General features: G+C 61.4%; 2 protein-coding genes across 5 annotated transcripts; one reads left to right on the top strand and one right to left on the bottom strand.

Annotated features, from left to right (window-relative positions):
- The first annotated feature begins 312 nt into the window (after nucleotides 1-312).
- Nucleotides 313-2,849, top strand: THAP7 (THAP domain containing 7). 2 transcript variants are annotated; one of them, XM_058532097.1, is made up of 5 exons: nucleotides 313-397; nucleotides 570-778; nucleotides 1,062-1,217; nucleotides 1,798-1,938; nucleotides 2,141-2,849. In XM_058532097.1, exons 2-5 carry the CDS (start codon nucleotides 570-572, stop codon nucleotides 2,703-2,705), a joined length of 1,071 nt encoding a protein of 356 aa, XP_058388080.1. In that variant the 5' UTR covers nucleotides 313-397; the 3' UTR covers nucleotides 2,706-2,849. The 2 variants fall into 2 exon arrangements, with proteins under 2 accessions (XP_058388080.1, XP_058388081.1); XM_058532098.1 differs by lacking the exon at nucleotides 313-397 and having other exon boundaries at nucleotides 555-649.
- Nucleotides 2,850-4,391: 1,542 nt separating this feature from the next.
- On the bottom strand, nucleotides 4,392-21,994 carry LZTR1 (leucine zipper like post translational regulator 1). 3 transcript variants are annotated; one of them, XM_058532071.1, is made up of 21 exons: nucleotides 21,130-21,994; nucleotides 20,590-20,652; nucleotides 17,471-17,527; nucleotides 16,039-16,118; nucleotides 15,491-15,599; nucleotides 14,865-14,948; nucleotides 13,877-13,934; nucleotides 12,763-12,902; nucleotides 10,596-10,797; nucleotides 9,985-10,140; nucleotides 9,456-9,566; nucleotides 8,971-9,063; nucleotides 8,725-8,820; nucleotides 8,476-8,641; nucleotides 8,036-8,205; nucleotides 7,757-7,913; nucleotides 6,778-6,904; nucleotides 6,538-6,687; nucleotides 5,722-5,827; nucleotides 5,554-5,634; nucleotides 4,392-5,263 (listed from the first exon to the last, which is right to left on the bottom strand). In XM_058532071.1, the coding sequence occupies exons 1-21, from the start codon at nucleotides 21,327-21,329 to the stop codon at nucleotides 5,147-5,149; spliced, it is 2,523 nt and encodes an 840-aa protein (XP_058388054.1). In that variant the 5' UTR covers nucleotides 21,330-21,994; the 3' UTR covers nucleotides 4,392-5,146. The 3 variants fall into 3 exon arrangements, with proteins under 3 accessions (XP_058388054.1, XP_058388056.1, XP_058388057.1); XM_058532073.1 differs by having other exon boundaries at nucleotides 7,757-7,868; XM_058532074.1 differs by lacking the exons at nucleotides 20,590-20,652; nucleotides 21,130-21,994 and adding an exon at nucleotides 18,873-19,101.
- Nucleotides 21,995-22,810: the final 816 nt, after the last annotated feature.

The raw sequence follows: 22,810 nt of genomic DNA, 5'->3' as shown, positions 1-22,810 counted from the left end.
TGAGCGGCGAGCCCTGGTTTTTGTCAGGGTCTTTTGACCACGAGTCCCGTCCCCTGTTTCTCGTCGTGGGAGTTTCCTTCTTCGCAGCTGGGACCTGCCCGGCGGCCTGCGAGGCTCCTGCGGCACTGCCGGTTTCCTGCCGCCGAGCCGAGCTGTTCCCCAGGTGCCGTGGTGTTGACGGCCGAAAGTTACCCCCAAAGGGACAAAGGAGACGGGCTCACGTGTGCGACAGCGCAGGCGTCCAGGGCCCCTGGGACGGCACGCGCCCAGCTGCGACAGCCTGCTTCCGGCTCCCCGCCCCTGAGGCGAGCGCCTGGCGCTTCCGAGTCTCTATGGTGCCAATTTCCGCCGCGCGTTGCACCTCGCGAGACTTCTGCGGCGCAGCAATGGCGAGACCGTGAGTGACGCTGACGGGAGGCAGGAGAACGGGCTGGGTCGGGGTTCGGGCAAGATCAGGCCGAGGAAGACCCAGCAGGCCCCGGCCGCCTGGAACGGAGCGGCAGCTGGGGGCGCGCGGCCCCTCTGGGCCCGGACAGCCGCCCGCGAGCAAGCTCCCGCCTTTTCCCCAGATGCCGCGTCACTGCTCCGCCGCCGGCTGCTGCACACGGGACACGCGCGAGACGCGCAACCGCGGCATCTCCTTCCACAGGTCAGCGCGCGTGCGTGCTGGCGCGCCAAGATTCTCGTGCGCATGCTCTCGTTTTGCTCAGCTCATGGAGTCGCGAGCGCGCGTACGCCTTTCTGTTAAGCCGAGGCTTGAGTTTGTGGGTGGAGGAAGGTGAGGAGGCGGTCCAGGTGAGATCGAACCTAGAAGGGAAAGGGAGGACGGGAGGTCCACCGGCCTTGGAACCTTTCGGACTCTTAATTTGCTAATTGACGCTGAGCAGGTTTCTCTTTTGAGGCCTCAGTTTCCTCGACTGCGCCCGGGCGGGCGGTGCTTCCCCGGTAGCGTGGAAGGGAGGTCTCGTGGCGGCATGGACAGGGCCAGCGCTTCCCGTCCGGGGAGCTCGGGGATCATGAGCGCGGGCTGCCCAGGTGCTCACGGGTTTGTGGCTCTGCAGACTTCCCAAGAAGGACAACCCAAGGCGAGGCTTGTGGCTGGCCAACTGCCAGCGGCTGGACCCCAGCGGCCAGGGCCTGTGGGACCCGGCGTCCGAGTACATCTACTTCTGCTCCAAACACTTCGAGGAGAACTGCTTTGAGCTGGTGGGAATCAGGTGAGCCTCCTTGCCAGCCTGCACTGGGGCAGATTGTGGGGCATCGGAGTAGCGGGCTGATTGGGGCAGCTGTAGGGCCCGACGAGGAGGTCCCAAAGGCAGCTAGCACTGGGACAGGCAGACAAGTAGACCTGGTTCCAGGGTGGCTGCTTCTTCCCAGCTCTGTGGCACAGTTTCTTCTTCTGACAGACGAGGACAGTCAGACCCAGCCCCTCAGAATCACTGTGCTAGTGACTCAAGAGAAAAACATCAGCTTTTCCAGAGGGTGTTCCTTAGAACCCCAGGCCTCCCAGCAGGTTCACAAATGAAGTAATTTTTTGGCTGGTCAACCCAGTTCTGGTGGAGCCTTTCCACACACCTTAACTTTGAGGAGTCCTACACCAAGAGATTGGTGTAACTCTACTAAACTTGGCATTCCCCAAACTAATTGTTTGTGGTATGCCTTCCCACCTCCCACAGTGGTAGCACTGGGGAGCCTGCTCCGGGTTGCTGGGGGACGTGCTGGCCCCGCGCCTGTTCAGGTCAGCCTCGGGTGGCAGTGCTTGTTCTCCATCTCATGCAGGCTGCTTTTCCCCCACAGTGGGTATCACAGGCTGAAGGAGGGGGCAGTTCCCACGATATTTGAGTCTTTCTCCAAGTTGCGCCAGACAGCCAAGACCAAGGGGCACAGTTACCCGCCTGGCCCCACAGACGTCAGCCGGCTCCGGCGATGCAGGAAGCGGTATGTGCTGTGGCTGGGGGGATGCCCCACTTCCACCCCAAGTCTCAGGAACTGGCTGTGGGGTGTCTGCCAGAAGCCTTGCTGGACAGGGTTCTGAGCTGGGAAAGTGAATTCTGGGATAGGGGTGGTCAAGTGGGCTGGAGAGGTGGGGTCTGGCAAGCCCTTAGTCTGGCTTGTCAGTCTCTCTCTGTCTCCCCCGTAGCTGCTCTGAGGGCCGAGGACCCACGACTCCATTTTCTCCACCTCCACCTGGTGATGTCACCTGCTTTCCTGTGGAAGAGGCCTCAGCCCCTGCTGCTTTGCCTGCTTCCCACGCTGGGAGGCTGGAGCCGGGCCTCAGCAGCCCCTTCTCAGACCTCCTGGGGCCCTTGGGTGCCCAGGCAGATGAAGCGGGCTGCAGTGCCCAGCCCTCACCGGAGCAGGAGCCAGAGCGGCAGCCATCCCCTCTGGAGCCACGGCCTGTCTCACCCTCAGCCTACATGCTGCGCCTCCCACCACCCGCTGGAGCCTACATCCAGAATGAGCACAGCTACCAGGTGGGCAGTGCCCTACTCTGGAAGCGGCGGGCTGAGGCTGCACTTGATGCCCTGGACAAGGCCCAGCGCCAGCTGCAGGCCTGTAAGCGGCGGGAGCAGCGGCTGCGGCTGCGGCTGACCAAGCTGCAGCAGGAGCGGGCACGGGAGAAGCGGGCACAGGCGGATGCTCGCCAGACTCTGAAGGAGCACGTGCAGGACTTTGCCATGCAGCTGAGCAGCAGTATGGCCTGAGAGAAAGGCTGCCGGACCCCAGCTGACTTAGGGGCTCCCATCAGGGCTCCGCCCCCTCTTTCCTCAGAATCCACTTGGAAAGGGACCTGATCTGAGCTGCCTCCACCAGACCCGCCAGACACCATAATAAAGAGGATTCTAGAGGCCCTGCTATCTGGCTCAGCTGGGGGTGGGACCCCTCCCCTGGGTACTGGGCTGGTTTCCCCGGACTGGCTGCAGCCCCTGAAGGGCTCAGACCCTGGAGTCCAGGCTCTTGATTGTGGAGAACAGAAAGCCCAGCTCTTGCCCACCCCTCCCCGTGTAGCACCATGCCCTACAGGGTTCTCTGAGGAACAGGGTGGTGTGAGTAGAGGCCAGGGGGCAGCACCAAGCATCCTCTTCTTGGCACCTGAGACAGCCTGACTTAGCCAGCTTGCCCATTTGAAAACACTCGCAAAACCCAGGCAGACTCAGTTCCTTTGAGGGGACACAACAGACTTCCATCCCCAGGCCGTCTGCCCAGAAGTTAGCAGACCTGGCACAGTGCCTGAGCCCTGGCTGCAGGCCAGCCACCCCCCCCACCACTGGGCCTGTCTGATCTGAGAAACGGACAAGGGTGATGATTTGTGGCTTCTTGGGGCTGCTATGCTTGATGAGTAGTGAGGGCCTGACAAATGACCTTTCTAGTCCCCTGAGGTCTGGGGAGAGAGGTGGGGGAAGCATGGAGGCAGCAGGTCTGGCCTCAACTTATGTCCCCATTTTTCTTCACCTTGATTAGAATCTGTAAGGCCTCCCTGCATCTGTGATTGTGGCCAACAGCTCAGTGTGGGGGGCAATTTTAGCCGCATATGTGACCACTCCCTCCTGGGCCTTGGCCACAGCAGCCCCAGAAGTGCAGCTGAATTCTCTGTAGTCCTGGAAACTGCCACACAATGTCCTGAAATTTGCTTGTCAGGGCCTTTGGTGTGTAACTTCATTTATTCATGTCTGGAGCAGAGACTCCAGTGACGGGTCAAAAGCTGTGCTGGACAGCAGGGTTTGCAGGTGGTTCGCTGAGGTCTCCAGGCTCCCTGAGGTTCATCTTGCACTGGGCTACTTCCTAGCTTGCTGGTGCCCTTATGGATGGCCTCCCCTTGCCTGGGGTACCCACCTGCCACTGGGGCTCCCCATCCACCTGCACAGAGCACCTGGGGCTCTTCAGCAAGGGCTGAGGAGGAGCATGCCACGTTTGTGTGGGGCACAACCAGAGGAAGGAATGGAGCTCTAAGATCAGGAAGAGATCATTGCCCCCAAAGTGGCTTCCTGGCAGCCAGGACAGAAGGGTCCCTGGGGTTCTGTTCCCAGAAAGGAGGCAAACCAGTGGCTTCTGCATTGGGGTGGACTCACACAGGGCTTTCTGTTGGGGCACAGAGAAGGACACAGTGGTCTGTCCCAGCTTCCCAGTCCAGGCGGAAGACTACGGTGCAGTGCAGGAGAGCAGGCTCCGGGCCCCCAGGGTTCCCCTCAGGAGGGGCGGGGTCTGCCTGGATTCTTCCCACAGCCCTCCCTGCACATGGTTGAGTTGCCTCAGGTGGGGGCAGGGAGTTGCCCACATGGATAGAGAACTGGACAAGACTGGCTGATCCCAAGCAGGCGGGCCGCATTGCCAGTCCTCAGCTCTGGGAAGGTCCTCAGCTTTGCCACTGGGGACTATGCCAGCAAGGTGTGTGTAGTAGGTAGCAATGCTGTGGCTTTAATGGAGGCGCATCTATGACAGAATAAATACGTGGGGACAGATGGGGACTTGGGGGGCAGCTCCACTGACTTCTCCCTGGCCCACACTGGGCCCCGATGTGCACACAGGCCAGTGGGATCCTGCAGCCCTTCTGGAAGCCAGGCCCAGTCCAGAGTGGCTGACCCCACGGGCTAGGAGCTGACCTCAGGGCCCTTCACACCCCAAAATTCACCTTGAGTCAGACTTCATCTGCCCATCACTGTTGCCCAAGCACAAGCTCCAGGTGGCAGGAGGAGCCCCTTACATCAACCTGGGTGAGGGTGAAGGGTGCTGTGCAGCCCCCATGTCAGAGGGGCCTTGGCAAGGACCCAGTGGCCAGATCCATAAGGCATGCCAGGCTCCTGGCGGGTGGGGGACCCAAAACCAGCTCCCTGGTGGGCTCAACTCTCCCCACTGCTGGGCCCTGGCCAGGACCCCTGCCTCCTCCAGCCATGTCCTCATCCCGGAGTCCTGGCTTCCCACCCACACATCCACCCAGCAGAGAGTGTTGGCTAGGGTGCCTGCTTCCCTGTGGGACCTGTGTCCTCAGCAGTGAAATGAGGCGTTCAGAGCCCCCAACGTCCCCACAGCTCTCTTCGGAGGCTCTGGGGCCCCTGCCCCTCAGCCAGCAGGCCTGAGTGTGGCCAGTGCAGTCTGCAATGGGCAGGTATGGTCATCTTCCGCGCATGGGCTGGCACCGCGTGGGCCCTCATATGTCGGCGCCCAGCTCTGCGCACTGCTTGTCGGAGATGTGGGAGGCCAGGGAGTCGATGATGTCCAGCAGCAGCTGCTGGCTCAGGGAGCGCAGCGTGGGCAGCTTAGAGACCTGCGGAGGCAACCAAAAGGCCAAAACTCGATGGAACCGGATTCTCATGAGGGCCAGGGTGGGCTACGGAGTCTTCTGGGGGCTCAACCAGCTCAGGGCCCGGGCTGGCTCTGAGGGCGGGGTGAGGAGTGGCCAGTGGGTGGGTGGCTCTGTCTGTTATCGCCAGGGCCCACTGCTGCAGAAGATGGCCAGATTCCAGCTACCCCCCAACCTGGCCAAGGCCACTGCCAAGGGGAAGTGGGTCCTGAAGATGAGAGTGGGTGGCGCGCACCGGGCGAGAGGGCCCTGACCTTGGTGAACTGGTGCACGATGATGTGCAGGCAGTGCCGCTTCATGTCCAGCGCCTGTGTCTTGTCAGCCGCCTCCAGGATCTGGAACGGCAGGTTCCCTGAGGTGCTGCCCCACCTCCCACCAACCTGCCCAGGTGCCAGGAGGCCCACGGGCGCGAGGTGATCTACCTGCAGCACGTTCTGCACCGTCACGTTCATCTCCAGGTTCTGCTTGCAGTACGCCTGCAGGCGGTTGTTGTAGAAGCCGTAGTAGTAGGGGGCCGCGAACAGGTAGCTGGGGGCTGGTTAAGGAGCTGCCGGCCAAAGGAGCTCGTCCTCCTGCCCAGGGAGGCGGACCTGCCCTCCTCCCAGGGATGGTGCAGCTGGAGCCCCACGACCACTGGGGGCAGAGCAAACCTGAGATTGTGGCTGCCTCCTCCTGCTTGCTCAGAACCAGGGCGACCAGCCCCACCACAAGGGACAGGCACGGGGCTCCATGGGGAGTCAGGGGCCAGGGCCCCAATCCAGGCAGGACACTGACTTGCTCTCTACATGGACTCTGAACCACTTAGGGGTCAAAGGCCCCAGTCAAGATCCAGAGAAAACCAGAGGACCCTCTCCCCAGGAAAACAGCCACAGCACACTTGCAGAACTACCGGCGGCCTCAAAGAGCCCCCCAGGGCCTCCTCACCCACCACGTTCAGAGGCCACTGAAGTGACGTGACCAGGAATCACTCCACGAGTCTGCTTGCCTGGCACACAGAGCGATGACTGACCCCTTCCCCTGGGCAGTCGTGAGGATCAACAACCCACCCACCCCTCTTGGCTGCAAACCCCTGCGTGCCAACCGACCAACTGCTTCAGAGGACCCTGGGAGAGCACCTGGCACCAGGAAACCCTGGGGAAACCGCCCAGCCAGGACCGGCCAGCTGGGCCCCAGAGCCGCCCAAGGTGGGCACGGGACCCCCAGTTATGACCTGGGAGCAGCCTCGGAGGCAAGGATACAGCGAGTCCTCGGGCGGCATGTTGACCTCACCATAGTAGATGTAACGCAGCATGGACTCGAAGGCCTGCCTGCTAGGCACCATCTCCCCGATGGAGATGTTCACCTGTCCGTCCTCTGGCATGAAGGACCGGAACATGGCCTCGAAGTAGCTGCAGACAGAGGGTGATGGAAGCCCAGCTCTCAGTGGGCGCAGCCAGCACCTGGGCCTGCCCTGCCCGGCAGCCTTATCCCCCACCCACCTGGAGCGGGCGGCCAGGATGGCCTTGTGGGCTGGCCGTGGGTGCCCGTCCAGCAGCAGCGTGATGTCACAGAACTCCGCGCCTGCCCCCTCCAGGTACGCCTTCATGTCCTGGATCAGAGACGTTCCTGGGGGGTTGTGGAGGGACCTGAGCCGGCACCTCCCACCTCCTACCAGACCCTGAGCCAGAGGGCAGCTTCTGACTCGGCACCCCACGGGCACCGCCTCCTGCACATATGCCCTTGTTGCCACCTGAACGAAGCTCCCACCCACAGGCCAGAGGCCTCACTCTGGCCCTCGAGGCACCACCAGGTCCTGTTGTCTTCTCTCCTCAGCCCTAAACACTGCCCCTCACAGTCTGATGTTTTCCCACATCAGCCCACTGAGCCCTCCTGGGCCTCATACACCTTGTGTGCCCACCATGTGTCTCCTGGAGCCAGTGGCCAGAGGCAGCACAGGCTCCAGGGAGAGTCGGGGGGTGAAGGAATCTGTGACGTCCCTTCCCAGGCTGGGTGGGGACAGGCAGGTGCCAGGAGCGTGTGAGGTTGGCGGGCTGTGCTCACCCTCACTAGGCCCCAGACAGAGGGTGTGCCTAAGAGAAGCTCAGCAACTCCTCCCCACGACCCTGAGCAGTCACTCCCTTCAGAAGCCCTCGGCCCTGACGGCCCAGCCAGAGCAGGCACCCGCCCAGAGAGGTGCCCCATGTCCACCTCCAAGAGCAGGCTCAGGAGGTTCCCCGCCCTTGAGGGCACAGCCTGCAGTGGAAAGCCTGGTGCATCGGGGTTTCTTGCTTTCACTGAGTCTGAACTGCCTCCCTGTCTGCCCCTGTCCCCGTGCCCAGGGGAGCACTCTGGGGACCCCCCACACCCACCCTCCTCCCTGAGGGCCTGGCGGCTGCTTCCCTGGCTCCCAAGTCTCCACCCAAGATGAATGCTGCCCTGCCCCAGCCGCTCTCAGGGAAGGGGACCGGGGCTCCCTACCAATGTCGACAGGCTGGTCTGAGGCTGCGCGGGGGGGTGGCTGCTGCTTCCGACGCACGATCTCCACAATCAGTGGGGACGAAAGGCGCTCGAACTCCTTCATCATGATCACCTGGTTGAAGTGGGACTCCTTCACCACGAAGTTCAGGCAGTGCTCCTGGGACAGACAGGCCGGGGCAGGCGGGTGGGGTCAGGCCTCGGCCCTGGACAAGGCACCAGGCCGGGCAAGGGGCTTGCAGCAGTGGGTGGGTGGGCTGCCGCGCCACCCCTGCCCCGCACCTTGAGCTGGCCCAGCTGCAGCCTGGCGGCGCTCTCGCACACAACCAGCACGTTCTGCAGGTCTACGGAGGCCTCGATGTACTGCCGGCACAGCTGCTCCAGGCGGCACAGCTGGAAGCTCAGTGCCAACTTGTACACATCCATGATGAGCAGCACGTCCTCCACATGGCCTGAGCCAAGAGCTCCCTGAGCCTTGGACCACAGGGAGAGGGAGCAGGGGACGGGGAGGGGAGGATAGGGCCCAGGGCTCCCTCCACGGATGAGGATAGGTTGGGGCCGACAGGCCAGCACAAGGCCTTGGGAGTCCCAAGCAGCGGCTCAGCCATACGCAGGTGATCATGAGTGATTGCATGATCAGTCTGAGCCTCAGACTGCTCACCTGCTAAGTAGGGCTGCCCCAACCCCAGCCCATTCCCGTTCCATCACCACCCCAGGCGGACCTTTCCGAGGGTATTTGATCTTGTCGGTGTAGAGGAACTGCATGAGGACCTCAAAGGGCCGGGCCTCGGCCTCGCGGATAGCCACGTGCAGCAGGGGCAGCCGGGCCCCACCCACAGCTGCACCAGGGGCCTCCCTGGGAGCTGGGGCTGCCTCCTCTTCCAGCTTCTGTGGGGAGAGGTGGGGTGTTCAAGGGCGCCCCACGTATGCCGCTGCTGCCCGGGCCAGGTGGGCTGGGGCAGGCACCTCACCTGGGCCAGTCGCTCCCGCGCCTGCACAATCTTCCTGCGGAGCCAGCGGCTCCGCGCCGTGACAATGGCCACATGGCCCTGCACGCACTCCTCCTTCTGCAGTGAGAACACTGCCTTGGTGGAGGGCACAGGACCCTCACCCAGGGGGGCCAAGGCCCAGCCAGCTGGGGCAGGGCCCCAGGACTCCAGGCACCAGTGGGCTGCCAGCCGCTCACAGGCGGGGCCGGGCACAGGCAGGGCACCCACCTCACCCAGCACGAACTCCACGTCGCAGAACTGGCGGCTCTCCCACAGTCGCCCGTAGTCCTCGTGCAATGTGCACTTGGGGTAACAGGAGAACTGTAGAAGGAGACCCCATGTTGCTGAGGGAAGCCACTGCTGGCCTTGCTCTGCCCCCTCCAGGCCACAGGTGCCCTTGAGGCCCCGGTGCCGAGCCCAGCTCAGCCCAGCTCCCTCCACTGACCTGGGCCAGCCCACAGGCCTCCACTGGCTCTGCTGTGAGCCCCCACACCCCGCCCTGCACTGAGGCTCCTCAGACTGCCCTCAGCCTAGAGGCCCCATCCCAGCTGCCCGACTCCTCAGAAAGGCTGCTGTCCCACCAGGTGCAGCTCCAGCTCTGGATGCTCTCGGCCAGGCCCCGCCCCCACCCACTGAGCCGCAGTTTCCCTCCCAGGGCCCCACTGCAGAGTCAGCCATGTGGCAGCGCCTGCCCTGCAGGCCGGGAGCCCCACCTGGAACCTGTACATCTCCCCGCTGCGGATGTTGTTGTCCACAGTGCCCCCGAAGATGTACATGGCGTCCGAGATCACGGCCGCCGCGTGGAAGAGCCTTCCGCTGGGCAGCTGGGTGAAGAGGGAGACAAGTCAGGAGGGTGGTTCGGGGGTGGGGTCTCCAGCAGCAGGGCTGGCTGAGGCCTGGAGCTGGCCAGGCTGTGGGCAAGGATGTGGCACCAATGGCCTTGAAGGAGGGACCAGAGAGCAGGCCCCCAGGCGCAGCACAGGGTGGGAGGTGGGGCCTGTGTGGGTGGTGGGCAGGACAGGCCCCTGTGGACCCATGGAGTGGACAGAGCAAGTGCCTGGTCTCACGTGCAGCACCAATGTGGCCCGGCCAGCAGGGCATGGGTTCCTGGCCCTCGCCTCACTTGCTGTGTGACCCCAACAAATACTTCTCTGAGCCTCGGTCTCCCCATCTGTGAGAGAAGCCAATCACAGGACCGGCTTCAGGCGATGACGGAGCAGTAACAATGGCACCAGCTCTCACCTCTGAGGCTGGCGGGGCGGGCTGCTTGGCTGTGGTGGTGCCAAAGTCCAAGCCGAACACATCTCGGGACTTCTTGAAGCCGCCCCGCTCCTCAGAGCCCAGGGCGGACGCCTCCTCGGAAGCAGACGCTCGCTCTGGCACCTCAGCCCCGCTGACCTGGTGGGGAGAGACGTGCAGGTGTGGGACCAGTCAGCAGGGGTCGGGCAGGCACCAGAGACCTCCTGCCACCCCTGCCCGAGAGTGCTGTGGGGACAAGTGTGGGAGGGGGAAGAGCCACAGCAGGAGTGCACTAGCAGCAGGGCTGAAAGGCGTCCCGGAGAGCGTCCTCTACACGGTGCAGACCTCATGGGAAGTGGAAGGCTAAAAGCTCACAGGCTGCAAGATGGAGAACAGGCCAGAGGGACCCCAGGCCCAGGGTTGGGCCAGGGCAGGTGTCCAGGGCTGAGGACCCCGGGCATCCTGGCCTTGCTGCTGCTGTGGTCTAGAGCCCTGGGAGCCCTCTGAGGCCGTGAGGGGCTGGGGAGGAGGTGGCAGCAGGTGGATCAGGACCCCCCCAGGCTACACACCCTGGGTCCCCCTCTGCCCACCGTCTTTGGCCTGGCAGCACTCACCTCGCTGTCCGAGCTGGGCTGGACGACCTCCCAGGTCTGGAAGTCCACGTCATAGCAGTGCAGCTCATTGGGCAGCGTGTTGTCAGCTGCACCCCCAAACACATAGAGGTGGCGGTCAAAGGCCACCATGGTGTGCCCGTAGCGCCGCTGCGGAGGTGGCGGGGAGCCCCGGAGCAGGTGCTCAGTGGGGATTCGTGTCCACCTGGGGGCATGGGACAGTGAGCCAGTGCCGGGCGGGGCCTCCTGCTCCCCCACAGCCCCCACCGGGGCTCCGAGGCCCCCACTGTGGGCCCCGGCTGGGAAGTGCTTTGCAGCCCCTGGCAAGGCCAGTCCGGGCCAAGGGAGGGCCTGCAGCGTGTACCCAGTGTCCCACACCCCATTTTGCCCTGGCACCAGCTCGCCTGGCTCCACGCAGCCCACCATGGGGTCCTGCCGGAGCAGGCAGCAGGGCGGGAGGGGTGGCATCAGAGCACTCTCTGGGGAATGGAGTCTTGCACTGACATGTCCACCACCCCGATATGTGGGATGATCCCCACGGCCAAGTCCCCACCCCAGGAGCTGCCAGAACCCCACCTCCCGATGCTACCCCTGCAGCGCTCTCCACCCTTCACGGGCTTCCCAGCAGCTCCCAGCAAATCCTCTCTTCGCTAAGTCAGCTGAAGAACCCACACAGGTCCTGGGCAGGCACGGCCGTGCCATCTGCTCCGTGCTGCCCCCGTGCCCTGCATGTACTGGGTTTGAGAGGTGCCCACACTGCCGCTGCCACAGGGAGGTTGTCCGGCATGCAGGAGATGTGCCTGAGCAAAGCCCCCCTCCAGATGGCCAGTGCCCAGAATGCCCATCTGGGGGCCAGGTGGAGTGGGGTGCTCTGCAAGAAACCCCAGTGCTAAGCATCTCACACCCGCAGCCTTCTGTGTGGCCCCATGGGAGATGGCATCCATGTGATGTCCACACAACAGGGTCTGCCCACCTACACATGGCCTAAAAAAGACCAGGGTGTGTTTGCTCCCACCTCTCTGTGTGGGGGAGCTGGGCAGGAGGCTCCCTCGGGGACCAGAGGGGCGCTGGCCTGTGAGGAAGGTGGCCCCACACTGGCTCCACCCCACAGGGCCTCCTGCTGCCAGCAGCCACCAGGGTCTCCCAAGACCTGTCCTGGGCTGCTGCTGGTGGCCACGTCTCCCCCGGTTTTCTTCCTACCTGTCCACTCTGCCCCAAGCTGCAGCTCTGCCCCCAGCTCCGGGGTGGGCCCTCACCCCACAGCCCTCTGCCCTCTACTGCGGCCCCACAGCTCTGGGCAGCCTTCGAGCCCTGTGTCCTCTCCCAATGCCAGTGCCTCCCTGAGGACCCGCTCGCAGAACAGCCACCTGCCCACCTGGCCAGAGCCTGTGTGTCTCCCCACCCCTCCCCACATCTGGGCACACCTGGCCTCTGCTTCCCAACTTCTCCCACCCCTCACCTCCCCAGAGGTCTGCTCCACCTGTGCCAAGCTCCCCATGCTGCCCGCCATCCTGAAGACCGAGGCCAGGACAGAGAGCTGGCCTGTGTGCAGTATGGCTCTCCTCCCAGGCCTGGCCATCCTGGGACAGCAGAGCTGGGCAGGGGTCAGTGGTGTTCCCTCTGCCTGGGATGCCCTGCCCTTCCTCCTTCCCAGCTGACACCCCTGGCCTCTAGGGCAGCTCCAAGTCCCCTCCCCAGCCTCCCTGACCTGCAGCCAAAATTCCCTGTTCCCCTCCACTCACTGCCCGACCCAAAGCCTGGCCCATACCACCTCCAGGGCTCTGTCCCCATCACAGGGGTCAGGGGCTGGCCAGCAGCCAAGGAAAGCAGAGGCTGGAAGCTCCCAGGGCCTGTGCACCGCTCCGGTCTTCTGCCATTGTATGAGATCTGTGCCAGCCACATTTGTTACCGGTGGCACTGGCTAGGCCATTCACGGGGCAGGGGGCGTCCTTCACACTGGACGAAGAGTTGGACTGGCCCAAGACCTATCTTGCTGAGCTGCAGTCACACCCAAGGGGCCTGCGGGGGCCTCTTGCCCAGTCTGTATGAAGGCACCCACAAATCGCTGCTCCGTGAGGGCAGCCTGCCCTGGGTACGTGGGAGTTCGCAAGAACAACTCCAGATGCAGGCATGGGGCGCTGACCGCGGGGCCCACCACCAGGGCACTCACGTCTTGTCCTTGAATTCAAACTGGAAGAGGTTGTTGGTTATCTTGGCTCCGCTCTGCCCTGAGAACACAAACATCTTGTCCCGGCACACGGCCACGGGGAAGTTGCAGCAGGAAGGCGGGATCTCGCCGCTCTGGGCCACCTGGGGTGGGGAAGGCAGCTCAGCCCAGGGCCTCCCAGGCCCCGGCACACATGGCTGCAGCCTACACTGCTGAGGTGGGACCACCTGACTTCTTGAAACTTCTGTGAATGAAAGTTCACAGATTAATTTTTGCAGAACAGCTTAAAGCCCCACCTCGCCCACCTAAATGGGCCCAATTTTGAACAGCTGAGGCCAAAATCATCACTACAGGGGAAAGAAACCCCAAGGGAAAAGACAGTGGAGCAATCGGACAGATTGCCTGGAAACAGCAGCAAGCAGGACACCTGACAGCATGCTGCCCACGCTAAGTTCAAGTAAGGGTGGATTATACCCACACCGCATCAGCCCCCAGGACGTGCTGCCAGCCGAGGCACAGTGCCCTCGGTCACCAGGTAACTGCCACTGGAACTGGTAGTGAGGGCTGGACAGGAGGTTGGTGGGGAGAGCGAGGCCAAGGACAAGGCTGGGCTTTAGCAAGGGGGAAAAAGCCACCTCCGCCTCGGCCCACCCCGGCCCCTGTGCCCCTCACCTCCCCACCTCCCCCTGCCCCATCCCAGCCCCCCAGGCCCCTCACCTCCCCATCTCCCCCTGCCCCATCCCAGCCCCCTGTACCCCTCACCTCCCTGCCTCCCCCGCGCCATCCCGGCCCCCTGTGCCATTCACCTCCTCGCCTCCCCTGCCCCATCCCAGCCCCCCAGGCCCCTCACCTCCCCACCTCCCCTGTCTCATCCCAGCCCCCTGTAACCCTCACCTCCCCGCCTCCCCCGTCCCCATCCCAGCCCCCTAGGCCCCTCACCTCCCCACCTCCCCCTGCCCTATCCCAGCCCCCTGTGCCCCTCACCTCCCCGCCTCCTCCTGCCCCATCCCAGCCCCCTGTGCCCCTCACCTCCCTGCCTCCCCCGCCCCATCCCGGCCCCCTGTGCCATTCACCTCCCCGCCTCCCCCGCCCCACCCCGGCCCCCCGGGTCCCTCACCTCCTCCCAGCACGTGAGCTCCCGGTCCTGGAGGCCAATGGTCCACATGTCGTTCAACCTGCAATAGGACAGAGGGATCAGGACCCCCACAGCTGGGGCTGGCTGTCTGGGTGGGCCTGGGCCTGGGCCTGGCCAGGAGAGAGGGCTCCAGAGAACAACACTTCTGGTGGGACTCTGACCAGGGGACTCAGAGCAGCCATGAGGTGGGAGCTTCAGTTGACCGGGGGGCCACACGAAATCCCTGCCATGCCAGGCCCACCACCCAGCCCAGACAGGAATGAGTGGCCTCATTCACAACTTCTAGGGCAGTGTGGCAGGCTCAGCCACTCCCTCAGCTGACCCCAGGGCTAGGAGAGGACCTCTGGGAGGCACCACTCACAGAAAGCACCACTGACACTGCATCATCTGCAGTTTCCGTAAAGCTGACGTTCCAGGGAATGAGCACGTGCTACTTTTATATTCAGAAAAATAGAGCAAGGCCAATTTTCTACAGTAAGGAGGAAAATGCCTGTGACGTAGGCAAGAGCCCTGTGTAGCCCCCCATAGGGGAGGGGCCGGGGCTGAGCCCTGCCACTGCCGTCCTCCTGCTCACTCAGCCCTCAGGGTCATTCACTGTGGGCCTGAGTATTCTCACTCCAGCAATTCAAATGGCCACCTGCCCGCAGCCCCGGCTCTGATGACACCAGCTCTGGCCCCGTTGCTGAGGAGACCAGCACGCCGTCAAGACAGCTGCACAAACAGGGGCCAGGCTTGCCACCTCCTCAGATGCCCCGGGAGGCGCCTCAGGGTGCCAGTCCTGCTGACCTCTGTGGGGGTCGGGCGGGGCTCCACTCACTGCCCATCACCCTCTTCCCGCCACCCCCGTCCACACAACCACCCTCCTGAGAAGCCCTAGCCTGGGCCCTCCCGTGCCAGGAAGGCCCACTCGGTGCCTCTGTACACTTACGGGGCGCTCAGAGTCAGGGTGCACGGGCCAGCCACCACCTACCTGGCATTGCCATCGTAGCCAGCAAAGATCCACAGCTTGTCACTGTACACTGTGGCACCGTGGGCTGACCTAGCAACTGGCAACCTGGAGCGTGAAGGGGGGTGGGGAGTGAGGCCGCTAGCACAGACCCAGCCTCACAGCCCATGAGGCTGGTGCAGGGGTCACAGCCCCGCGGATCCCGCCAGGGCCCCGGGGCTGCCATGCCCACATCTGCTGACACCAGGGCTCTGGGGACTCCAGCCGGGACACTGAGAATAAGCGACAGCAACAGAGGCTGAGCTCATGAGGCACGGGCCAGCTGGATGAGGAATTCAGGCATCCACAGGACACAGAGCCCTCTCCCAGCCACCACCAAAATATCACAGGACCAGAGAAGCGCCTAACAGCAGGACATTCAAGTCCCTTCTACCTTCTAAAAGGAGGGAATCTGAGAGCTGGGAGGAGGCCGAGGACAGGCAGCCGGGAGTTAGCACCAGCTCCCAGCTCCCCGCTGTGAGCCCCAGGCCTCTAAGCCTCGGGCTCTTCATCTGTAACGCGACAGGGGCCAGATCCCAGGCCCGCTGTCCCCCAGACCAGGAGTGGGAGCCATCAGGACAACCCCCAAAGGTTTCAGTGAAGTATCTCACCGGCCTTCAATTTTCCACTCCGTCCACTGCCCAGTTGCAAACTTGTATTCAAAGAGGTCATTTTTATTCTTCAAATTAGAATTGGAATAAATGTCCCCCGTGTAGCCCCCTGGGTAAAGAGAGTGAAAACCCATCACACCCAAAGGCAGCGTTTCAGAGTCTTCAAACCCCAGAAGGTGGGGGCAGAATCTGGCCCCACCTAATACGTATTCCAGGACTCCCCCCATAAACCTTGGGGAGCACCTACTGCATGCCTGCCTCTATGCCAGGCTCCGGGGACACAGCCATGAGTAGAACCACGTTCCCTGCCCTTGGCGGAAGGCTACCTTCGGGCCCAGTCACGGAGGCAGACAATTCCAATCCCAGGAGATCAGGACGGTTAGGGAAAGGGGCCCAGGCGAGGCGCCTAACCCAGCACAGGAACTTAGAGGACTCGGGCAGAGAAAGCCGAGGGGCGGACAGAGAGAGGCCGGCTGAGGCCAGCACACAAGCCCAAGGCTTGGTGGGAGGGCAGGGGTGCCACGGGCCGGAGGAGAGAGGCAGCTCACCAAAGACGAACATGCTGCTCCCGTAGACGACAGCCGAGTGGTGGTAGCGGGGGGCTGGCGGGGTCCCAGTGGTGAAGGCCCTGGGGTACGGGGGCAGGGAGTGTCAGCAGAAGCCAGCTGTGCGGTCCACGGTCACAAGGCAGTGCCTGCCACTCCCATGCTTCCTTTTAATTTTGTATTTTGAAGGTAATAATTGTTTCATTATAGAAACTTAAAAAAAAATTGCCAGTAAGGAAAAAACAAAAAACCAGCCTAAAACTTATCTCAAGGTCTCTCCTCACATCTCTGCTATGTATATTTATGCCTCTGAGTAACTTTTTTAAATGGAATCACATAGTAGGTATTTTGTAATCTGCTTTTTCAACTGAACAGTAGAATGTGACTAGGTCTTCACGCTACTCTAAAATCATCTAGACCCGCATTCTCACAGCTGTGCTGTATTCCGCAGCATGTATTCTGCAACAAATTTTGTTTATTGAATTAAAAACCTATTTATACTGCTTTCCCAAGGCTGCTCCTTTTTAGAGTTTTATACGTAAGCAATTTTTAACAAGGAATTGTAAGCCTGAAGTGACGCCACCCAGGCGTGCCAGGCTCGGCAGCTGTGAGTCCCGGCCCTGGACGTCCTCCTCCGTCAGAGGGGGGCAATGAGACCCCACCCCAGAGTGCTGCTGGGGACCGAGAGGGCGGCGCACAGAGCTCCTGCACGGAGCAGGGCGCTCGAGCAGCTCAGTGGGTCTGCGCTCCTGCCCGAGCAGATGGCAGAGCTCACGAGGAGGCCCAGCATCTCCTAATCCCGGGATCCATTTCTCCCCCTCAGCTCTGAGCTGCTCCCCAGCAGGGGCTGGACTGGAATAGATGGGCACAAATATGCAGTGCTCAGAGAGGGTAGATGTCTTGCCCAAGGCCACACAGCTGGGGAGGGCCATCTGTGGGAGGGAGGCCAGGGCCCGCCTGCTGCCCACTGCTCATGTGGGGTCTCCTGGCAAAGGATGGGCCCCACAGGGCAGGGAGGGGAGGGGAGCCACTGCTGCCAGCCCCTGGGCAGCACCCTGCAGCAGCGGAGTCCATCCTGGAAGGACCCATCAGCCAATGGCTACCATGTTGACTCCCACAGCAGCCCCCGGCCCAGGAGACAGGCCTGGTGACTGAAAGGCTCTCCCAGGGCAGAATTTAAGGACCCGCAACTGGATCAAACAGATCCCCTTAATTAACAGGATTCAGAACATCAATCTCAGAAAAGAAACCCAGGAGAGAGGGAAACGCTAAGGGTGGCTCTGGGCGTGGCACCCCTGGGGCCGCTGTCATTGCCCCCTGAAGCTTCTCTCCAGCTTTCCATGATGAGCAGACTCTGCTGGCAATCAGGGCCCAGCACGGTGCTACCATGTCCTAGGAGAAAGAGCAGGGACCTGGAGGTGGAGAGGCCACCCACCTGCACCAGGAGCAGTCCTTCACGTCAAACCGCAGGAGGTCGTTGAGCATCGTCTTCCTGAAAGACAGCCAGGGAGAGGTGGCTTCAGTCCTGGTCTGCTCTGGAGGGTGTTGCTCCACCAAGACCCAGGAGATGGACACTGCGGCCCGGGGTCGGGGTTGGAGGGAGCTGTTTTGAGGGACTTAGCCAGGGCTAGACAACCAGCTGATGCCCAAGGGACCAGAGAGGTGACCACAAAGGAAGCTCCCCAGCTGGCGCAGGCACCAGGGCTGCCACATAGGTGGGACCAGCTTGCCCGGGGTCAGGACCAAACCAGGATCCCAGCCACCCGGCAGCTGACTTGAGGGCTCACACGTCACCCCAGGCTCCAGAATCCTAGCTGGCATTCCCACTCACGTGTCCCAGCGCCCTGAGTCTGTGCCACCACAATGCAGATGCTTGCCCACATCTCAGGGGAGGCCCCCTCCCTTCTCTCTGATCTTCCTGCCACCTCGTTATCAAAAAGCCAATGTAATGACTACTTTAAAGATATGATATTTGGAAAACAAATCCACCAGCCATCGCACCACCTAAGAAGACCTGCCTTAGGGCTGGCCCGGGGGTACAAGCCGTTAAGTGCACACGCTTCGGTGGCCAGAGGTTCACAGGTTGGGATCCCGGGCCCGCACCGACGCATCGCTTGTTAAGCCATGCTGTGGCAGCATCCCATATAAAAGTAGAGGAAGATGGGCAAGGATGTTAGCTCAGGGCCAATCTTCCTCAAGAAAAAAGGGGAGGATTGGCATCAGATGTTAGCTCACAGCTAGTCCTCCTCACAAAAAAAAAAAAAAAAAAAAAAGAAGACCTGCCTGTTCTCACCCAGCCCTTGTCAGTAAGAGGAGAGAAGGGCATTCACCCAGCGGGAGCCCAGCACCCCCTGCAAGCCAGGCAGGGCCCTGCCTTGCTCAGTCTACACCAGGAGCTCTCTACGTCTATTTACAGAAGAGGAACCAGCCTGGGAGATAAAAGGGCCTGCCTGAGGCCATGGGACAGGAAGCCAGGAGCTGGGAAGCAGGGGTGTGACTGTAATCCACCCCTCTCCCATTCGCCCTTCCTCCTCCCCACCCCCAATGCTGAGGAGGCCTTCTTTCTTTCTACCCAGTCTTTACAAAGTTGCAACTAGAGTGAGACAAATTTGTATCCTGTCTCTCAGTGTCACATCGTAGCAAACTCTACCTGCTACAGAATACACCTGGGGATGATCCCACCCACTGCCCTGTGCTGGACACCAGGCCTGTTCTGGGTTGAGGGATTCTCGTTAAGGCTGCAGTAAGCATCTGTGGGCAGATGCCTCTTCCTTATTCCATTCCCTTGTGTGACAAAAATTTTTTTAATTCTCTGGGTGCTGGGACACAGGTCTCACCCTGGCGGAGGAGACAAATAAACATCTATGTGCTCTGCAGACCAATGGAGACTGTAAGACATGCAGAAGAGGAGGGGGGTGCTGCCAGCTGGTCCAGTTGGTCTGGGTGGTCTGGGAAGGCCTCACTCAGGAGACTCAGAAGAGGGGCAGGAAGGAGGGAACAGTCAGTGCAGGGGCCTGAGCAGGAGGATGCTTGGTCCAATGAGAACACAGCAAGGCGGTATGCCCTGAGGAGCAGTGCGGACACGCGGACTGCCAGGAGGGCTTGGGCTTTTACTCAGAGAGAGGTGGGGAGACATCCCAGGTTATGAGCCAAGGAGGAACATGCTCCAACTTGCATTTTCAAATGGATCCCTCTGGCTACTCATGGGGAAAGAGACTGAGGGGGAGACAGGCTGGAAGCCACGGGGCATGCCTAAGGAGACCATTCTGCCTAGTCTGCAGGTCCTCATGGGGTCCTGCGTACCCCACCAGCCGCACATCAGCTCCCCCAGGGAGTCTTGCAGCACCAATCAGAACCCAGCCCTCCCTGGGCTTCAGGCCAGGTGCTGTGGTTGAGAGCCGGAGACAGGACTCAGGCAGGATCAGTCGTGTGCAAACACTGCAGAAAACCTCTGTCTCGAGCCCCTCACAGCCTTGTGCTCACTGACCCTCGGGAGTACCCTGAAAAAGCAGGCATGTGGCCACCCTCACACACAGAGGAGGAGACCGGGGTGCAGTTCATGCCGTCAAGCTGCCTGCCCTGAGCCCTGTCTATCCAGGAAACCAAGCTTCCGCACCACGTCCAGCAGGCTCGGGCGGCAGCCCTGGCCTTTCCAGAGCACATCAACCAATGAATGAGGGTGGGAAGCCCCACCTAGACTCCAGACCCGTGCTGTTTCGCACTCTCTTACCTCCAGGCCGTTGCCCACACTGATCCCTCTGCTTGGCACACTCCTCCTCTTTGCCTGGCTCACTCCTACTCATCTTTCAAGTCATCAGCCCCTCCAGGAAGGCTTCTCTGATGGACCAGACCCCCCTCTCCTGGTCCAGAACAAGCATGCCTGCTGCGCCTGCGCCCAGGACTTGGCACGGCCCAGCCTACCCTAAGACAGCTCTTTCCCTCTGGGTAGGTCCAGCTCCTGGGGGCTGGGTCATAGGGAAACATGTCAGGAAAAGGAAGCGGCTGCAGAATCCAAGAGTTCATCTTGGCCATTACCTTTCACCAAAGGACCCCAGCCACAACTGAACTGGGCACATCCCCAGTGCATGGCATGGAGGTGTGCCCCCCAACAGAACATCAGGCGGTTGCCAGATAAGTTGTTTGCCAGGAATTTATAACAATGTGAGAAAACTCTTACAAAAAGTGAAAAATATGGGAAATAAATGAAACTGTGTCCTCCATACGTTCTCAGCTGCCATGTGAGCATGTGGAGGAGCCCAGAAAGAAGGGCAGGGAGGGAAGTGCACCCTGGCAGAGGTAGCAGCCAGGGCCGATGTGTTTCTTCCAAGACTGTGTCCACTCACTCAGAACCAGAGGGACATTTGTCTCCTGAGCATGTGATACCCACTGGATGCTGTGCTGAGGGCCCTGAATGTGATGAACCTCGCAGATGGGGAAACTGAGGCTGGGTGCTTAGCTGACATCTGGAAAGAGCATGGAGCTGCAGAGGCCCAGTCTGAACCATCATGCTTCTCCCTCCCTGGTCCAAACACCGTGATGCTCAGACTCACTCACCCATTGTCTCCACCAAACACATAGATGGCATCTTTATAGGCCACCACTGTGTGCTTGCTGCGCCTGGAAAGAAAGGAGGGGTGGGTAGCAATGAGGCCAGGACCCTCCTGGGGGCACCCAAGGAATGAGACTAAGATCTGGGGCTGCCACAGAAGTTAGATAACATCTATCAGCTGCCCAGATCAATGGAGACCCCTAAATTCCAACAGTACCCCAAAGGACCCTGCAGGTGAGGAGCCCTGACACTGCCCTGGGACTCTCTGGACTCCCCCACCACACTGCAGAGCACCTGGAACCCCCACTCGAGACCCACAAACACAACTTAACTCTAGCACCCTGCCCCGGGCCACTCCGTTCCGAGACTCCCTCAGAACCCCCTCCTCTGCCCTGGACACAGTTCTGGACACCACCACTCCCCGCCTCCCCCCCATTACCAGGACATACTCAGGACATCACGCCCCAGCTTCGCCCCTGGACCCCGCCATGGGACCCCCTCAGACAACTCGTCCCGTCACCAAGGCCCCCTGAGCCCCGCCTTACCGGGCCCCCACGAACTCGTCGCAGGGCGGGAGGCGCCGCCAGCGATGCACTGTCTCGAAGGGCCCAAAGTTGAGCGTCAGGTACTCGACACTGTCCGAGCAGCTGTGGTCAAAGTCCACGCTCGGGGCTACCTTGGACCGCGCGCCGCCTGCCAGGGCCCCGGCCCCGATCGGACCCCCCGAGCCGCCCGGCCCCGCCATGCCGGGTCCACGCCCGATCGGCCACCGGGTCCGCGGGACGTGCGGCCACCGCCCCGGGCCCGACGGACTACATTTCCCGGCGAGCTTTGTGCCGACCGCGCGGCACTTCTGGCCGGGGCCCCACTCTCGCCGGCCCGCACTTCCCGGCAAGCCTAGCGCTCCTCGAGACGCCGCGGGTCCGGGAGGCACCGGCGTCGGGATCCTGCGGCAAGCGCGACACCTTATGGGAAGCGTTTACTGCGAAGTATGAGGCCCCGGTTCCCCCTTCCAATGAACACGGTATCAGGTCCCCAGCCCTGTCCCGGTGCCTGGCAGGCCCACGCCGCCCGGAGGTCAGCCACATTTCCCGGCATGCCCTGTCTGGGCGTGGCTCCGGCCTTGATCGTCCGCCGCTCCCGGGATCCCCGGTGGAGGGTTCCGGGCTCTCAGCGGCCTGCGAGGAAGCCCAACTATCCCCTTCCTGCTTGCGCCCCCAGTTCTGGCCCCCCGCGTCTCCCCTCGGCATTCCTATTGTCTGGGAGGCAGAGTGGCGCAGAGGCTCTGGATTCTCATTCCTACTTAATAGCAGAGTCTCAGGTTCTTTACCTGAGAAATGGGGATTCGGGAAGCTCTGGCTGCCATGAGAAGCATGGGGTCTGTCTCAGGACCCAGCCTCTACAGCCATAAGTGGGCAAATGCCCCCAGACTGCCAAGCGGGAGCTGCCTCTGGCCTCTCAAGTAGCACTTCTTGTCTCAAGCCCTTTGTGTGTGCTGTCCCCTTCACCTGGAGTGCACTTCTTTCAAAATCCAGATCCAAGACACTGGTTGGAGAAACCTTCCTAACCCTGGGGGAGGGGCGGGGAGGATTGGGGAGGGGTGTGGATCAGCTGCTACCTCCTCTGGGCACTCACAGGCCAAACTTGCTTGGTGTGGCATTGAGCATTCTGTGGTTGTGCCTGTCTCTCCATCATCTGCTTTCTCCTTCATGAGTGTGATGGTGCTCAGGGCAAGCTACCCCAGGAGGCGCCACACTGGTATGCGGATTATTTCGAGCTGAAGACAATAAGGACTCAGAGAACTCAGGAAGAATATTTGAGTTTCCCCTCCCAAACTGCCTAAAGAATTTAAAACAAAAGATCTGTTTCAGTAAGGAGTTATTATCATGACGGCTGTAAAGATAATGTAGGATAGAGGTTACAATAGAAAAGGCACCAACAAGCCCATCTTATCGGAAGTTCTGTCTCTCAGGCCACATTCTCTGGATGGCCCTGCGAGGAGTTGCCAGGCAAACATTTACATTTATAAGGGAAGTCTCCATTTGTAAAGGTATCTCCCTCTCTGTATTGGGAAGAGGGGGGATGACCTCAGTTCTAGAAACTTATCAATGTGGAAGCTGAGGCCTTAAAACTGCATAATAAACCTTACTCTTGTTTACTGTGCTTTAGTGATAATCTCCTGTAACTGACACCCCCACCCCCAACATCCTCCTTTGTCTTTGGTTG

The sequence above is a fragment of the Diceros bicornis genome, chromosome 35, assembly GCF_020826845.1.
Source record: "Diceros bicornis minor isolate mBicDic1 chromosome 35, mDicBic1.mat.cur, whole genome shotgun sequence".
Classification (NCBI taxonomy): domain Eukaryota; kingdom Metazoa; phylum Chordata; class Mammalia; order Perissodactyla; family Rhinocerotidae; genus Diceros; species Diceros bicornis.
The sequence above is the reverse complement of the archived record's forward strand: the minus strand, read 5'-3'. Positions and strand labels throughout refer to the sequence as shown.

Coding starts and splice junctions, on each gene's coding strand:
- THAP7 (XM_058532097.1), top strand. CDS start 570: ATGCCGCGTCACTGCTCCGCCGCCGGCTGCTGCACACGGGACACGCGC. Junction 779..1,061: donor GAGTTTGTGGGTGGAGGAAG/GTGAGGAGGCGG, acceptor GTGGCTCTGCAG/ACTTCCCAAGAAGGACAACC. Junction 1,939..2,140: donor CTCCGGCGATGCAGGAAGCG/GTATGTGCTGTG, acceptor TCTCCCCCGTAG/CTGCTCTGAGGGCCGAGGAC.
- LZTR1 (XM_058532071.1), bottom strand. CDS start 21,329: ATGGCGGGGCCGGGCGGCTCGGGGGGTCCGATCGGGGCCGGGGCCCTG. Junction 14,949..15,490: donor GAGTGGAAAATTGAAGGCCG/GTGAGATACTTC, acceptor TTCACGCTCCAG/GTTGCCAGTTGCTAGGTCAG. Junction 5,635..5,721: donor CGGTGCAGAACGTGCTGCAG/GTAGATCACCTC, acceptor CTGCCGTTCCAG/ATCCTGGAGGCGGCTGACAA.